Here is an 18,566-nt window from a genome sequence, read left to right as displayed (position 1 = left end):
GCACTAATTGCCTTCAGTTCTGTCCATTCTGTTTCCTCAAGAGCTTAAAAATGCAGATATAAATTCATTTAATATTGTCTCCACAGGAATAGCTTTCTCTTTTTTAACCTCTCATCACAGAAGGAGGAAAGGATTTTCAATAAACAGAGTACTTCCACTTCTGCCATAATAAAATGGTAACATACCTTCCTTTCTCCTGCTTTACAACCCTTTGATCAGCATATGATCTTTGAAGCCACCTGAGATGGTGGCTATATCATACGGGTGGACTTGGGTGCTCTTCCAGGCTGCAGTGGCCAGCTGTACTTGGAGCAGCAGTGAGGTGTTGAATCTGGAGGAGGGATCAATCCCTCCAGGCACAATCCCTCCTGATCTTTGGAGGTAGCTCTGGATACCTGTGCCATGCAGTGTTATGTGCTGTGTAATAGCCCTGCTTCATAGGCACTTGGAAAACGTCCATAAGGAAACTCTTAAATGTGTCTCTCTCAAATTCTCAAGTGTTTTAAAATGTCCAAGACATGCTAGTATATGTTAAAAATGTGCTACAATATCAATTTTTCAAGCAGTTTCTTGGTCAATGAGTGAATATCGAACTACAAAAATCTCTCCAAGAAATAAAACTAAAAAATCTTCAGCAGATGTAAATTTGATACTCCCTGTGTATGTGAGAGAAGTCTGGGGAGGGTAAGGATAGCCTCAGTGGTGCAGAAGGAAAAGGATTTGGGAAGGTAAGCAGCCATATATTCTTAAACTTTTCCTGGATTGTTTGCATGTTGATGTTTCTTATTCCCTGCAAGGCCATGTGTTCATGCAGATTTTCCTAGGAAGCATCCCCACTGTGCTTTTCTAGTCTGGCTGAGGCTGTTATTTGCGCAAAGGTTGAATGGATGAATCAAGGACTGGAATATAAGAGGGCAGAGGAGCTGTGCTAAGAAAACAGCATAGTGGTGGTGAACACTTTGAAGGTTATTTGGCAATCCTGTTTATCTCTGCCTCTTAGTATCAGGTTGTTCAAAAAGCTGATGTACTTGTTGCAAGGCTAAAGGAAACAGACTTGTAGGATTTCAACAGTGATGCCTGAGCTTTTGACTTGCTGGCAAAGCATGTCTGAAACTCAGAGTATTCCCTGAGATAGATACTCACCTGCTGTGTGTCTGAAAATACTTCTGGTTTTGTCAGACTCCCCAAGCTTGGTTAAATCTTTTCCTGGATTCTCATATCATGGGTGAATTCTGTGAAGACACTGGGTCACTGAAACATTCTTGCTTGGTGACCCTAAAGTTTGGGTACGCTCCAGTTCTTTGCATTGAGCTCCAGTGCAAGTTTTTGCTCTGCATGACAGAGGGCGAGCTTCTGCTCTAAGCATAGTCAGAAGTGCCTGTGTGCTGTTTTTATTCCCATAGCACTTGGACATTCCCTCAGGCAATTCCTGAAAGACCCCGTGATTCATAAAGTGCAATCTCCCAAGGTAGAAAGACGTGCTTGAATTTCTACAGTTCTTTCCTGGTGCCTGGACTGGCACTTCATTAAGCTTCCCTTTCTTCCAAAGGCATGCCGTGTGTTTCAGATTCCTGTGAGTTGTAGCAGGTTGCTACCCATGCTGTTCACCCCCCAGCGATTTTCTTCAGTGACTCCATCCCCCCTTTTCTTCTTGCACAGCCCCTGGAGGCCAAATTCTTAAAGCTTAGGGCCCTGCCGTCCCAGGTTCATTAAAATGTTAATGGCTTTTCTTGTTCTGTAGCTTCTTCTAAACAGGAGGGGCAATGCATAAAGTGTCTTTAGTTAATTTAATGCATGTTGATATTTGGGATTATGTGTACTATGTATGTATGCTGTGTTCTTCCAGAGGTGATGCAATCCTTTTTAGTATCCCTTTTCTCCCAGAAGAGGGTTTTTGTTTGCCTCTGACAAAAATACTCAATCCTCCAAACTCCACTGATGTGTTTTTGTCATGATATTGCGTGTTTCTTAAAATGCCCCGAAGGTGTTAATTTAACTGTTGCATTCTTATTTGAAAGAAATTTCTATCCTGCACACATTTTCTCTTAACAGGTGTGCTGTGGAAGCCAGGTTTTGTTCCTAATGTCATACACCTTTCACAGCCATTGACACATTGTCAGCAGCTTGTTTAATTCAGCTCTTCTAGCATCAAAAGAAAATTATTGTGAGCTGGGATGCTAGACATGAGGCACTGGAGTGGCTTTCCTACCCTTCCCAGCTTCAGGAGTGCCATTTCAACCGTCCTGCTGTCCACCCCTTTCTCTGATGCAGGCTAACCCCGTTGCTTTTGTAGGCGAGGAGCTTCTTGCACTGCTGTGTCTGCCTGTGAGATGCTGTCTCTTTGTGATCAAAGCCTGGCAGGCTTTTCTGCTGCTTCTCTTGCTTCCATTGAGTGTGTGTACTGAGGACTTGGTCATGCAAGCCTGTAGCATTGGTAGTTGCTCTGTGCTGGCAGTTTTGCACTGACTGACTGTAGTGACTTTCCAGCTGGCAGCAGGTAAAGGGACTCAAATGGTGTGTTCTTCTCTGGAAGCGGTCTGTGACCTTGCAGTTTGGTGTTATGTCCAAGCCCCAAGTCTCAAAACTGTGGAAAAGATGCAAGTGTGAGTGCAGTGGGAGAATTAAATGGATTTTTATATTACTGGTAGATAGATTATTCTGGTTCTGTTTGCTGACTCAGCTCTCAGTGGAGCTGAGATCCATTACCTTGTGAGCTGAGGAATGATGGGTTTGGCTGTGGCATCTATTGAGGAAATCTCTGTGTGGGTGCATCTTGTTAAGCTATATTTGGCTCTGCATGATGCTTGATGCCAAAATCTCAACATGGGTCTTTACTATGATATCCAATAATATTGTTTGTTTAATGTGTACAGTTCATATTTCATAGCCACCTCAGAGAAGAATTCTGGCTACATGATAGTTGCTACCCATTTTTGTAGTTTCTGGCTAAACTGATCTTATGATTGTATTGATAGTGGGGTTGTTCTGGACACAAGTCTTGTGACATCAGGAGAGTCTCATTCCAGAATCCTCTCTGCACACATTTGCCATATGCTGTCATTTATATGAAAATAATTACAGATTTGACCAAAGATAAATCTGCTACTTTAGGATTACCATAACAGTAGAGATGGTTCCTCACAGGCATCTCAGTAGTCACTACACTGTAAGGAAAGACTACACTGCTGCTGTGCAAGGCCTGGGCAGGGTCCAAGACTTTGGAAGTTAGTCTCTAGAAGATCCAAGTGCTCCGTGAGCTTATTCTTATGCTTTCCTTGCTTCCAAGATGGATCACAGTTGCAAATTTAGAAACTTGTATTTTGTTCTGTCTTCAGTTCTCAGGGTACTTGGAGAACTCTACAACAATGGTATTTTTCTGTTCCACTTTCGGCTGCAGGTGATTTGATATTTCTGCTTTTTATTTGAAATGTTTATTCTTTATAGCCGCTTTACAACCTGACAGTCTCTTTAGAGATCTTGGTCATCCTCAGGACACCACATGCATTGTGTGATAGGTAAATTTCATTCAACAAGTCATTGGAGGGCCAGGTGAGCAGGCAGCATCTTTCCTGCAGAGCATCCATCAGTCTGTCCTGCTGAAGAGCAGTGTAGAATCTCTGCTTTTCTCTCTGAGACTCAGCTCACTTGTTTGTATCAGTGCCTGCACATCAGTGCATTCCCTTTTTAATTCAGCCATCTGCTCTCAAAGGTATACCTGTCATCTGTACTGTAGGATTACTTCCCTTATGCTCACAGAGCAAGTGTTCTCCTTTTCCTCTCCCCCACTGAAAGCAGGATAACCAGTATTTTTTCAAACTAGAAATTCTGAGGGAGGAAAGGCTTGAACATTTGTTTCAGTTCAGCCTGGCCTGCTGATCCAGCTATTCTACAGTGAAGAGATAAGCTAAGTAGGGAGAAGCATTTTGAGTCTTCTGATCCTGTCCCACAGCCTCACATGGACTCTGCTCTCATCTGGCCGCTGCTGCTGTTACTTTGTGCTTTTGCATGGAGTCTGGCTGTCACCTCTGCTGCACTTCCACAGCATCTGAGCAGAGACTTCCTTCATGAAATCCTCTTCTCTGCCTGCCACCAGCTGCCTTGATGTGAATGTACTGATAACAGGTCTGGTAGCAAATAGCAAAACCTGGAATGCTGAGAGATAAATGGGAATTGATGCTTGCTTGCTCAGTGGACAAAGAAAAACCTCAAGCCAACTACCTGTGTCAGAAGGCAATATAGTTGGCAAGTGCATCTATTTTGTTAACATATGCACCTGCTGGATGTTGCTTGTTTGTCTTCTGGTTTGTGTCCAGGGGAGTGCTTATGGACAAACAGGAATTGCTCTCCTACTCCTGCATGGACGTGTCTTATCTGATACAAGAAAGCATCCTGTGAATGCAGTTGCTGCAACCCTGGGATGGAACATCCTACCTATGTGGGACCATTGTGTTTGTATGGTGTTGAAATATCTTAAGCTTCAGTCTGAATCTGAACAGTGACTGGTTTTTGGTTTTGTGGGGATTTTGGGGATTTTTTTTGTGCTAATGAAAGTGAAGCAGACTTGGAGATCAGAGAATTTTTTGCTCTTTTAGATGGTTGCTTGCTAACAGTTGTGTTGCATGTTTGGGTTTTTATGTTTGGGTTGCCTTTTTTTTTTTTTTTCAATTCTAATTCCTTGTGACATACCTTTCTTTGTATTATCTCCCATCTCTCCCTTGAGGTTAATTTAAAATTTGTACTTAAAACCATCATCACTTTAATGTCTTACACGTGTAGTTTAGGGATCGATGTACAAAGGAGCATATTAGGGAAGAAAGAAACACCTACTGCAAATTCCTTTTGGACTCTGGAGCTCTGCATAGTCCCTCAGATGTGTAGAAATTCTTGCTCACTTTGAAGAAGTGATGTAAAAGTGAATCTGATTTGTGAATCTGTGTCACTAAAATCGATTTTATGTCAGTAGGTTGGAGGAAGAGGAGAGCTTTACATGCAGCAGGAGAAGTAAGGTACGGAGAGGAATTACTGGACCTTGTCCTTGAGCAGGGCTTCTCATCAAGGAGAAGAAAGAAGCAGCAAGTGCTGATTGTGATTGAGAAAGTGAAGATAAATGAAATCTCATGATAAAATAATTTAATTGGAGAAGTCTGGAAGAGGTTATTTTAAAATTGATTACAGAAAAGTGGATTTTTCCATCATGGCATATTCTGCCAGATTTAACTGTTCTTTCTGATGAGGCTTTGCTAATGTACTTGTGTGTGCATCTAGCAATAGTGCCTTCATGCTAATTCAAGGGAAATCTATGGAAGGGAGCAGGCCAAGTTGGACACAGAAACCTTAGGCCTGCCTGAAGTATCAGCTAGAGTGTTAAACATCAGGCAATACATATAGGAGTGACATAAAATAAAGACTTAATTTTCTGGATAATCTAGATTAGAGATCATAAAATGGTTATCTGCAGACAGGCGTTCTTAGTTTTTGTATTCACAGGTTTGCATGGGTTTTGGTTTCTGTTTTATTGAGAAGGTAAGATGACATGACAATGAAGTTACTGAAGAATTAATCCAGTAAATCTGGAACTTTGCTGTTAAAACTGTTCAAACACTTTCTGTCATCTACAGCTTTGTAGGTAGAATACTGGTTTTCACATTTTTCTCCGTCTTACCTCTCAGACTAAAAGTATTTAATTCCTGTTGTCCTTGAGGTCCAAGGTAGAAATTTGTATGAAAACATCTCCATTAACTCTTCTGCTTAACTCTTGACTGGCATATATACGTGAAAAGGTAGAAGACATAAATTTGTTGTCAAACTTGGGCTCTTCCACTTAATTCACCTGGAACTATGGTTTCCTTGCAATCTGGTCTTCAAGCTCTCCCCTCTCTCTCCCCCCTTCTTTTTTCCTCCAGTTTCGAATTTACAGCTCCTGATCTCTCTTACTGCTGCTTGCTGCAGCTGAGAAGGATAGTATGTTGAATCACCGCACGCTATCTGTTCAAAAACCCAGCTTGTTCTTATGTCCCTGCATAAGTTTTCTTTCAAGTAACATGTCTAATATATATGTATGCATGAAATGTTGTTTTGTGAGGACTCTTTTCCCCGGTGCTCTTGTTTGGAAAAGCGAGGGAAATGAGACATCTCTTCAGTTTCTTGTTAATTATTCAGTGAGGGATTTTCTTGAGAAAGTGCAACCTGAACCTGTTGGTAAATTTTCCTTAAAGCTTTAACATCAGGTCTTAAAAGACCTTTATGTCTTCTATGTTGTATATCCTCATGCTCAGAGACTAAAGAGGAAAATGTTGCAACCTGTTCAAGAACCATTTAATCTCAACAGACTTTGTGAGAACCACATTACTCCTGTCACATTGTGCCCCCAAAATTGGAGCACTTTACCTAAAGAGGTTTATTACTTCTGTCTTCAGGGCTAGTAGCAAAGCCTCCTGGTTTTAAAAAAAGGGAAACCTGTCTGATTATTGTGTATATCATGATCTCAGTGTAGAAGTGGAGGGAGAAGATGAGTAACCTTCCTCCATCCCTTCCCCTTGCAGGATCAGACCCTTTGGGAGCTGCATTTGGCTGCTTTTGGGAGGATAGAGAGATGTGGTGGGGACATCTGTGACACTGCAGCCTGCTCAGCTGGGCTTTCTAGCTGGAGAGCCCTTCAAAAAGACAAACAAATGCTTGCAGAGCAAATTACCACTTGAAAGGTATTTGACAAAATGGGCAGTTTCCTTCCATGTTTAGCAGCAGGAGGAGGTCGACAGCAGGGCTGGAAAACAGCTTTTCCAAGGGCAGGCTTCTCAGAGATCCCTCTGAGAAGGTGGGTGGCACAGAGAAACCTCCCTGGAAGTGACAAGAGAACCTTGAGGTTCCTAAATCACTTGAGTATTCCAGTGCTTAATGCTTCAATGGACTCTGTGTGTGTGTGTATGTATAAATAAATACTGTAGTTGATAATGCATATTATGTACACGGAGGGTGAAAAATAGTCTGTATTGAACTGGATGGATGAGACCTGGTTTGCTGCTGGTTATCTCTCCTGAGGGATAATGCTGCATGGATTCACAGTCTTTGAGTCTAGAATGGGCTTCCCTGGGTATAAATTTGGTGTAAAGTAATCAACTGCTTAATTACATTTATGAATTACTACTAAGCAGTTAAAGGTGTTTTGTCGTATGGAAAAGTGCTGTATATACTGTATACATCTTGGTGGATTTTCTACCTGGTAAATCAGCTGACTTTTTGCTGGGGTGTATGCAGTGTGCCAGCTCCAGTGCTCCTAACACACGGTGCTCTGCGTTGCCTTCACAGCTGGAAAATATGACTGCATCCAGTAGTTGCTCCCTGAAAGACTCTCGAGCGTGGTAAACTCTGCCTCAGGAATGTGGTGTATCTCTCATGTCTGAGACTTCAGCAAAGTTCTTGCAAAAATACTTTTTACTTTGATCAGATCAAGAATCATTGTTTGAGTAGCTCTGGTCTGGCAGCCCTGTCACAGCCTAGGATTTTCCTGGTCATTGCTGTTGTCTTATTGATTAGGTATTGGAAATTATGTTCAATATTGCAGGATGTATAAAGGATGCTGGCTGTACTGTAGCCTGTGGGTAGATGAAATTTTATCAGTTCTTGAAATGTAATATAAAATGCTCGAAAAATGTGCTATACAAAAATTTTATCTGTTTAAAAATTACCCTCCCAGCCATTAGAGGAAGAAAAGTGGGGGAATGTGGATTGAGTGATGTAACTGTTGTAAAAATCTTAAAAAAAAAAAGGGAAGAAAGGATTATCATCAAACAAAGGATTTTTAGAAGTTATTTCCTCATCCAGACAGTACAGAATTCCCTAGAGGCAAATTTACTTCTAAAGTTACTTGTACAGGGCTTGCTAAATTGTTAGCAAATTCTTGTACAGACTATAACAATAAGCATCTGAAGAGGTGTTTTGAATGGAGAAGAGGACACATGCCCTCTTGTATACATGACTGCTGAGCTTGATTTTGATCCACTTCTGCAGCCACAACTTCTTTTTTGCTGTCAGTGTATTCGTACTGTCACACGTCACAGGGCTTATGTTTGGTTTGTGGCTTTATTATTAGCAGTGCTGCACAATCTGTATGCCAGAACATCTGGGGCATTGTGTAAATTCAGAGTATTCGCTGCAGTGTAGCATTAGAAGAAACCTAGATATTTAAGTAGGATTTGAGCTGGTTATCCAGCAGTGGCAAGAAAAGTATTCAACTTTACTGTTGCTGATACTGGCAGGTACATACATGTTAACGTCTGTAACAAAATTGAGTAGTCAACCCTAATGGTGAAAGGTTCTTAATACATCAAGACTTCAAGGACTTCTTTATATATTTTAATATCCTCTGCTGCATTCCAGTTGATCGTATCAATGCTTTTATTATGTACCATTATCTTCTCTGCTACAATTATCACTCCATTTTTTTGTCATGTACTAAAATGCTCCTCTCCTTTTCTCTTCTGAATTCATTTATTCAATGCAATGTTACACTAGTCTTCACACGTAGTGATAAAATATCTTCTCATAACTTGGGTTTTGCTTGAGAAATCTTTTTAAGATGCCTGGCAATGGAAGTGAATTACATTTCAACCTTTTTGAATTCAGTTAATGTATAATGATCCTCACTTCAGAGGGCTACGCTGAATTTCTGTCCAGCCTTTGTCCAGATAGGCAGAGGATAAAAATGAATAGTGAAAGTATCAAGCAAGGGGGAGGAAAATGCACTTTACAGAATCAGAGAGTGGGTAATATTGGAAAGGATCACAGTGGGTCATTGATCCACCCTCCCTGCTCAAGTGGGATTGTCCTAGACCACATTGCACAGGATTATGTCCACCTGGTTCTTGAATATCTCCTGTGAGAATGTTCCACGACCTCTCTGGGCAATCTGTTTCAGTGCTTGGTCACCTGCACAGTAAAGACATTTTTCCTTATGGTCAGGTGGAACTTCCTGTGCATCAGTTTCTGCCTGTTGCCTTTTGTCCTACTGCTTGCCTGGAAACATCCTCTGACACCATCTCTTCATATACTGATAGACATTGATGAGTTCCCCTCTCAGTTGTCTCTTCTGGAGGTAAACAGGCCTAGCTCTCTCAGCCTTTCCTTGTAGGAGAGGTGCTCCAATCCCTAAATCATCTTTGTTGTGCTGTGTTGGACCTGTTTCAGGAGCTCCCTGTATTTCTTGTACTGGGGAGCCCAGAATGGGACACAGCTCTCCAGGTGTGGACTCACAGCTCAGCGAGTTCTTTGTCCACCTCGCTGTCCATTCATTCAGTCCTCACTTCCTGAGTTTGTCTATGAGGTTATTGTGGAAGACAGTGTCAAAAGCCTGGCTAAAGATGATATCCATTGCTCTCCCCTCATCCATCCAGATAGTTGTTTCATCATAGAAGGCAATTAATTCGGTCAAGTGTGAATCCATGCTGACTACTCCTGACCTTTCAAAGATGATCATGAGTGGCCTGGCTGTGGTGTCCACCAGCTCCTGCCGCACTCGTGAGTGTGTACCAACAGGGCCCATCCACTTGTGGAAGTCAAGTTTGCCTAGGTGTTCTCTACACCAATCCCTCTTGACCATGGAAAAGTCTTCTTCCAACATTCCTATACCCCGGTGTTCTGGGTCAGAGATTATGTGCAAAAAAACCCCAGAAGAATGAAATTTCCCTTGTTTTCCCTATGTCTGTTTACGTTTCCTGTTGAAGAAACGTAATTGCTCATGTAGTGCCTTCATACTCTGGGAGAGCAAATTTTATTTCTAAAACAGATTTAGTAATTTGCAAATGCATCCAAACTATAAGCAGTGCCTATACTGTCTTATTGTAAAAAGTATCTTATACTGGAGTAACTTTTTCTTAGCTTGGATACTTGTTGGCTTTTACAGATAATATCCAAGACTTTTTTAACAGAAAAAGCTTATCAAAATAGTTTGGCTGAGAAGGCGTATTTTCTGGGTTTAGTAGTACATAATACACAAGTATTCTCAAGAAGAGAAACTATTTGTAGTATGGTAGTGAAACTATACTTTGGTGGAGGAAATCAGTAGCATGATTAGATTTAGAAACTTTTGCATTGAGGATTTATCTTCTGCTCTATATGTTGCATTTTTGTGTGTATATTTTTTTTCCCCAAACAAATCAGGGTAGTTATTTTTACTTCAGCTTTACTTTTGTGGTTTGTTTGTTGTTTTGTTTTTAATCTGAGAATGATAGTCATGCGAAAGTCTGTATCTCTGTGTGAAAGGGTTGTGTGTGTACATAATGCACTTTAAAATTCGTGGACACTGGGTTGGTCGCAAAGAAATAAGTAATTTTGAGTCCTCAGAAGCTCTGAAATAGAGATGTCCCTTTCAGAATGTTTCCAGCTAGTTTCCAGGGAAGAACAGCATGAAGACTAGATAGTGGATGACATGTTTTTTACTTGCTGTTGGTTAGCCAAGCTCAGTGCCAGTATTTGTTGTTGCTGTAATGCAAGGTAAAAGTTGCAGTGTCTATTTGACTGGATTTAGATGAGATTTTAGGAAGAAATTAATCACTGTGAGGGTGGTGAGGCACTGGAACAGGTTGCCAGGAGAAGCTGTGGACGCCCCATTCCTGGAAGTGTTCAAGGCCACGCTGGATGGGGCTTTGAGTAACCTGGTCTAGTAGAACGTGTCCCTGCCCATGGCAGGGGGGTGGGACTAGGTGATCCCTTCCAACTCAAACCATTCTGTGATTTTGTTCTGAGCAAAACAGATGCTTTTGCTGAGATTACCTGGCAAGGGATGAACCTAGTGAGTAAGTACTTTCCTCCTTTCTACCCTTCTTTCTCTATCACACCTCTTTTGGGGAGAAAATCTGAAGTTACTCAGCTGGGTAGGAAAAGAACTAATTCCCACATTTTTTTTTCAATGTATTTAGATCATACAGGGCTGCTAAGGTCAGCGAAAATAGCAGTAAACTTTGAAACAGAAGTCTGACTTTTACTTTAAAATTCGCTTTTTAAAAAAAATTACTTTTAAAATCAATCATAAAGATTCATTTTGAGATTCAAGGAAACCAAAAGTATTTGTTTCATTTTTGCTGGATCTCAGTGACAGTGAACAAGTACTTAACCAGAAGACTCACAGCCTATTTGTGGTGATTCAGTTTGCAGTAAGAGGGCGAGAAGACAGTTATATTTCTAAGATGTACCTGACTTGAGTAGATAAGCGTGTTGTATTTAAGTTCCTTGAAAAAAACCTCACCTGTTCTCTGTACAAATACCTCTGTTTTCTTCCTGTCAATCTGAAATAGTGTAGTAGCACTTATTTGCAACCTGTCATTTTGAATAATATTTTCAAATTACTTGGCTATGCTGTAAGGGAGGATGTTTCTGCTCCGTGAGTGTATGTTACAGGTGGAGAGACTTGCATATTCTCTTCTTCCTTCCATTGTTTTCCATTCCCATGTACTTTCTTCCACTACAGAATGTGGGCATGTGTTGATCAAATCACAAGATGTTCAGATTACAATTGGCTCTTTAGGACAGCCCTAGCACATCAGTTGTCTGATTCTTTTGATGGGCAGAGTCTGATAAAGATCAGTCCAAGGACAGGTGAGTAGTAGGAAGATGAATATGGAGCAGGAGGGGAAAATGGGATGTGAAAAACCACAAAATGGCTCTGCTTCTATAGTTCTGTACTTGGACAGGGAGCAGTCTTGCATGTTGAAATGTCTTGAAAGATACCAAGATAACTCCTTGCAGTAGCAAGTTACTTACTGTCATTAGGCAATAATTTCGGTGTAGATGCAGTACAGTTGCTGACAATTTTTTCCTTTTTTTTTTCTTCTGCAGATATTCCTGAAATACCAGAAAGCATCTCATTCTGCAGAGCACTACAGGTAGCAGATTTCAGTGGCAATCCACTGACTAGGTAACTTCACCTTCTTCTTAGTACATGACACACCAGAATTGCAATCTTGCTGTAACAATTACAATTTTAAATAAGCCCTTAAAAATTGTGACCTAGGCTCTCTGTGTAATATTGCCAACAGTGTTTGTCTCTGGCAGGCACTGCAGCAAAAGTTCAGATTAAAAAAGTGATGTGCATCTTTCCTTGGGAGGGGATGAAATTTGTTAGCCAACCAGAAAAATCTGATTGGGTAAATCTGATTGTCTATAAAATTATTTTCATTCCTTTCCTTAAATGCATAGGAAAACCATGTTAAGGCTCGGAAAAGATAAAGCAATGGTTAGAACAAATACATTGGCACAAACCCAGGTGCCTGATGATTTGGAATAGACTTTAGATCAGCTGTTGCAGATAATGGCTTTTACTAATGATTAAAGAATGGACTAGCATTTCATCACCCTCCCATCAATTGGGACACAGTGACATGCAGTAACATGAGGCAGAAATGCACTGTGTATGTTGGTGACTGCTCTGTCTGCTGCCAGCCTTCGTTCTGATGAGCTGGTGTTTGGAGCCTATGCACACTTTTAGTATGGAAGAGGAGTTTTGTTTACATTTCTCTGTTCAATTTGCTGAAGAACTTGGAATTTTTCTCTTAAAGTGGGAGTGGAGGTAGCAAGGAAGAGGTGATCTCCTGGTTAAAGCCTTTGAATACTATTGGGAGAACTATTTCTTGAACCAGCCATTGCCACAGAGCTCCTTTGTGATGCCGCGCAAGTCACATAAGCCAGAGTGCTTGCAGTGGGTGACCTGCTTTGCTTTGTGCTGAGATGGCCAGATACTTGCAGGGTTAGCTGGCTGGCTGGGCTGCTGCAGTGCTAACAAACAGGAGTCTGTAATAGCTTAAGCCTCTCCAGTGGTTTTGCAAGGCTGCTTCTCCCACATGTGCAGCTCAGATTCTTCAGAAGTGTGCTTTGAATATTGCCCATAGTGCCTCCTAAGTTCTCTGAAAGTCACATCGCTGAACATTAAAGGGACACTTGTGATCTTAATCCCTGTGGCTCTGTAGCCTATTTATATAGTGAGGATAATAATACCACAAAAATCTGGCAAAGCATACTGGGGCTGAACTGATGTTTAGATACACAAGTGGTGAGGGTCACTGAGCAGCTTTTTTCCAGGCATCAGTTGCAGTGTATAAAGCTCAGAGCTGTGTCTCGTGGTATTGAAATCAAAATTGTCAGCAGTAGTGTTCTAGTTATCTTTCTTCATTCTGTGTGCTCAGTAAGGCCTGAGGCCTGAGTAATGTGTTTCCTTAAACAATAGTAATGCACAGCTACAGCTTCGTGGAATTCACAAGAGTTTTTCAGTGGTGTTGAATTAGATCTCGTAACTCTTTGTTGGCAATTTAAGGGAATTCTAAAACTTCTTGATAAAGTGGCTCCAAAGCGTATGCATGTCCTGGGAAACATCAGTCCAAGCAGTTTAGTAAGTTAGAAAGCACACATTCCAGAAACTGTTTACATATGGTTGTCAGGTATTTCTGTGATGAGATCCAGAATTTCAGTTTTACCTATATAATAGCATGTCAGTTTTGGCACTGATTTGCCCAGGCAAAAAAAAAAAAAAAAAAAAAAGTGGGAAAGTCAAATAGTTATTTTTGTATAATATTCTGGAGCTTTATTTTAGCCATTGATTCTTGTCCTTATTTCCTCTAAGCTTAAAAGCCAGTCGGAAATCTTTGCAATGTCCTGCCACTAATACAGTATGTTACCTCAGTGTCAAATCACTGATGAAACTGGAGCATTAAACGTGGCTGGCAGACCATTTTTCCAGTTGTTTTCAGATTATTTCAGGTTTATTATTTATATCAGTAAAAAGCAGATGCATTTATTTATAGGTATTTATTTATAGATATTTATACATATATATATATAGATTTATTATAGATACGGAAGTCCACTGTGTGCTATAGATAGAATAGTTCTAATTGGAAGGGACCTACAATAATCATTGAGTCCAACTACCTGTTAACATCAGGGGTGAGCAAAAGACAACCAAACCATTTAACTCGACTCCTAAACCTATTAGAGTCTAAATAGTAATGAATGGTTCCAGTGGAGCTCACCTTTTGAAGATAATGAGCATCTTCTGTTGATAAGGTCCAGAATGTGAAGCAGTGGAGTACAGAATTGGTCACATGAAAATTCCCTCCTGCCCCACACTGTAATTTGCTTTTTTCCTTCTCCCCATCCCCACTCTGCAGAGTTGTATTTGCCTGTAGGCGTGACTCCATTTGGCAAGTTGCCTGCAGGTCTTACCGTGTGCCTTGAGCTGGGTGATGGGGAGAGCAGGAACCAAACCAAATGTTACAGCTTCATCTTTGGTTATATGCCCTGGGGGTCTAGCAGAAGTTGAGTGGCTGGGCCAGGGCCTTCTGCTCCTTTACCTCGTTGGCCCCTTTACCTCATCCTGTCTCTTGTGCAACTGCAAACTGAGCTTCTTGGTAGAGACAGTGAGCAGCAAGTGGCACAGGAACCCCCTAGTGTGAGGAAACAGGGAGCCACACTTTGCAGAAGACCAACTGGGTGATGGACCTAAAGGCTTTGGGAATTTTGGAAGTGTTTTGCATATGATTGCATTTTATAGTGTGAGAAGGGGGGATTAACATGCTGTTGTGTTGTGAACCAGTAAATGTGAAATGCTGTAACAGCAGAACATTGTCTTCGTAATGAACAGAATGTTTCTTCAAAAAAGCAGCAGTTGAAGAGCAGCCTAGCAGCTAATACAAAATGGCCATGCTATAAGCATGTATGTAACTGGAGCCTGAATAAAAATAAAATTTAATCATTTTACCATTTGATTATACAGAAAAATAACAGTAAAAAAAATTTGGCTGCCTTTTTTTTTAATGTGTTTGATTTTATTTTTCAGTGTTGTAAAAATGCTGAAAATGTTCTCAAGCCATATAGCTTTTTGAAGTTGCAAATTGGGTGCAGGGCAGAGAGTGGTGTATCACCTGTTCTTTGACACAGAATAAATTTTAACGTCTCTAAACCATGGGGATTTTTTTATGATCCTTAGAATTTTCTGAGACTCATTCTGGAATCTGGGTATTCCTCCCTCTGTGTGTACTTGATAAATAAAGTGTTATTCACATGAATGTGAATACTTCTGGAAGTCCTTGATTTGAATTAATATCTCCATAGGTTGCCTGAAAGCTTTCCTGAATTGCAGAATCTAACGTGTCTTTCAGTAAATGACATCTCTCTGCAAGCACTACCTGAAAACATTGGGAAGTAAGTCCTTTACACTTTATTATTTTAAATTTATTTTTTCTTTATTATTGCATTTATTGTATAAATGACTTGCATAATTGTATTTAATACACCTATAAAATTATTTACAGGTCTATCTTTATTTTTTCCATTCTTTCAAGTTGGAGGGATCTGTTTAAAAAAACCTTAAAACATGGCATTTTCACTTGGCATTCTCAGGCTAATGCAGAACCTAAAGTGTGTATGTGTATGGTTCAACTCTGTTCTCTAGGATTTAAAATAACTTGTAATTTTAGGTGCAAAATTAATTTGGTGTTTTGTCATGCCGACCTGACCTTTTGCTTTTCTAAGTAGACCATTGATCCATTATTGTGAACATGTCAGATGGCTTGCAGCTTAGCTCAAAACCAGGCAATTGCTGGCACAGGAACAGATGAGTAAAAGCTGGCTGTGATCAGGATGGAAATTAGAAGGTTCCTAACTAGCTATGGGAGCAGTCTGGTTTTGAAAAAAACTCCAGTGGGAGCTGTGGAAATGAGAACTCATAGAACAGCTCTTAAGATGAAATTTTATAAGCTTTTAAGATGTTTGTTCACTCTGGAAAGTAGAGTAGTGTTGAAAGGACAGACTTTCAAAGTGGGAACACATGGAAAGTGAAGTGAACAATGTTTATTTGTCTCCTTTTGACTGAAATAAACATCCACACTTGCAGAAGGGAAATCTCTTTCCCCTTAGTTGAGAGAAGGGTCTCCCTTCCAATTTGAAGGAGAAGTAGTAATTCCATGTCTCCTCACTTAAATATATGAGAATGACTGTGCTGACTCAGCTTAAAGGCTCATCTAGCCCACCTTCCTTCTGCAGTTGCAGTAAGTAGATGCCTAGTGAGGATTCAGAAGAAAAGTGTGTGTTTGATGACTCTTCTTTCCATCCCCTGTTTCTGGTTCATAGGATTTCCTGAGCTTTGGATTTTGGTGTGTCAAACTGATAGACCATAATGAATCTCTTTCATGTACTTGTCCAGTTTCTCCTTGGGCATGTGTAGACATCTTTAGTATCCTCCCCTGGCAGATAGCTGCACGTATCTATTACCCATTGCACTGGTTTGTTGTTAGTTCAGTAAAATCCAGATGTTTCTAAACAGAGGTATCTTAATAATATGAGCTCCTGCGATGTAGTCAAGTTCAGACTGGCGTTACTTTAGCCACTTCCCATGGATATGAAAGCTGTCAGCTGGCACCATGCCAGCTGCAACAGAAGTGGAAAATGTCTTTTGAAACTTCCCACAAGCACTAACTGGTACAGATAATGTATGCCCAGTGACTAGGGCAGAGTCTTACCTAAAAATTGCATGGGCCAGGACTTCTGTGACATTCTTCCTTCACTATAAAAGTTCACAAAACTTTTTGTGCAGCTTTTTCAGCAGTGGCAGCTAAGAAAAGGCCTGTTCAGGCTTTGCATTTACTGAAAATCAAGGCCAAAAATTTGGGATCCTGCCTGATTCTGAAAATAAATACAAGAAACATGACAAGCATGATTCCCAAAAGCATGGTGTGGACTGCTGCTCTGCAGACAGTAGCTACAGGAAGATTGTTGGCTTCCTTGAGAGCTCACTGGCTGTGGTGGCTCTGGCATATTGCTTGTCCTGCCTCTCATTTGGTAGTGTGAGTGGTGATAGCCTCTGTTTTGGAGCAGATGACTGGAAACAAGTATGGTTAAAATGGGGATACCAGAATTTGTAGAGATATTTATAGAGATCATGTGTGGAGCTGTGCAAGAAAGAAAAGTAAAAATTTGCCTCATACTGATCCTAAGCAGTTCATGGAAGTGTTGTGATACTATTTCAGTGTGAGCTCTTGCAGAACAGAGCAATGCAACCCTTCCTTCCTCAAAGTCAGGATCTGATCCTCAATATTGAAGCCAAAAATCTGGGGTCCTCCCTTGTGTTGGGAAGAGCCACAAGCTTGTCTTGGTGAATTCTCCTGGAGAGACATACTTTTATTCAAGTCTGACAGGCCTGCTTTGATCTGGGAAGTGTTCCCACGTTAGTTGTTTGGAATGTGAATATTGTATTTTTACAAAAACACTTTAATCTCAGTAGTAGAAATTTTTATTACCAGGTTTATATTTAAAGAAGCAGAGACAAATATGTGGGGCTGTTGTTTTTGCATCATCAGGTATTCAAAATAGGTGGGAATATGTTGGGAAGTCAACAGGAAGCTTGGACTGAACGTGTAGTTTCCAGCTAAGAAAAATGATAATGTTGCAAGAGGGAAACTCACGGGGTGTCCACTCAAAATGTAACTGTTCCTGAAGTCTGTTGAGGAATGTCCAACAGAGAGATTCTGTCTGATTCCAACTGGAAGTTATTGAGAGGTCTTATTTGTAGTGAACTGGAGCTGCAACCTGAAGTCCTTACAGATCACTTCTGAGAGTGACTTTTACTGATTTTTTAGCATTAGATCTATAAGTAAGAGATTTTTTTTTTTTTCAGTCTGGCTACCAACAAATGCAACTTTCCTGTTTTAGTTGGCAAAATTTTCATCATTTATTGCAAGTGAATTTGATGGTGCTGCCAGTCACCTTGTATTTGGTAAAAGTAGTAAAATGCTCTGTGGCTTCTCCAAAGGTAAAAACCACAAACTGGTACTCGTTGTTCCCTCCTTTGTTCTTTTTCGTCTGCTGGGACCCCAAAAGGTGTTTGGATATGTTTGCAAATGCCTTATTGGAGCTTCAGTCTGCTTTGGGTAATAATGCATGTTGTTATTTGATTGAATAGGCTGGACCTATGTGCTCTATATGAGATCTATCAAATAGTGAGCAAACAAATATATATATACTAGTGTTTTATTCTACTATGGTTAGGCTTGTTTGGGGAAAAATTTGAAGTCCCTGTACTTGCTGCAGGTCTTCTGACCACCAGAGTATGTGGAACCTTGGGGAAGTGCTTTCTTACGGTCTTATAGTGCTGTCTAGGAAACTGCCTAGTACAGCCAGTGAAATCTCTAACTCATCTTCATGTAGTACAGTGATCAGAATATACTTAGTGTCCTTTTTTTTTTTTTAGCGACCTACTTACAATCTTGTTGCAATGCAAATTTGCCTCATTGTCTTAAATGGGGAAAGCAGCAAAAGCAATGGCAAATCTTTTACAAACAGCAGTACTTTAATAATGTTAGTAAGAAAGTTCTTACTAATGGCAGGTAATAGACTTGAATTGCCTTGCGGTGAACCCTTAGTGGAAGTGTGTCTTCCTTGTGAATTCAGGTATCCAGTCTGTTTTTCCCATGGTCTGATGTATGAGTGCCAGTGTTCAGCTTCACTGTCCCAGGCCAGTGTTTGAACTTGCTCAAACTACTCATACGTAGAGTTCTGTCAGTACTTTTACTGTACTGTTAAGAATT

The 18,566-nt window shown here is 40.5% G+C and overlaps 1 protein-coding gene across 1 annotated transcript in view; it reads left to right on the top strand.

Annotated features, from left to right (window-relative positions):
• Nucleotides 1–18,566, top strand: part of LRRC1 (leucine rich repeat containing 1) — a gene marked incomplete at its 5' end in the record, with an annotated part of 70,023 nt that overhangs the window by 17,545 nt on the left and 33,912 nt on the right. Inside the window, 2 exons of the mRNA XM_082300276.1 lie at nucleotides 11,830–11,908; nucleotides 15,097–15,186. Coding sequence (XP_082156402.1) covers nucleotides 11,830–11,908; nucleotides 15,097–15,186 — 169 coding nt within the window. The remainder of the gene's footprint in view (nucleotides 1–11,829; nucleotides 11,909–15,096; nucleotides 15,187–18,566) is intronic.

The sequence above is a fragment of the Coloeus monedula genome (assembly GCF_965178545.1).
Source record: "Coloeus monedula genome assembly, chromosome: 2".
In the NCBI taxonomy this organism is placed as follows: Eukaryota; Metazoa; Chordata; class Aves; order Passeriformes; family Corvidae; genus Coloeus; species Coloeus monedula.
Note: the sequence above shows the minus strand (reverse complement) of the source record. Positions and strands in the feature narration are given on the sequence as shown.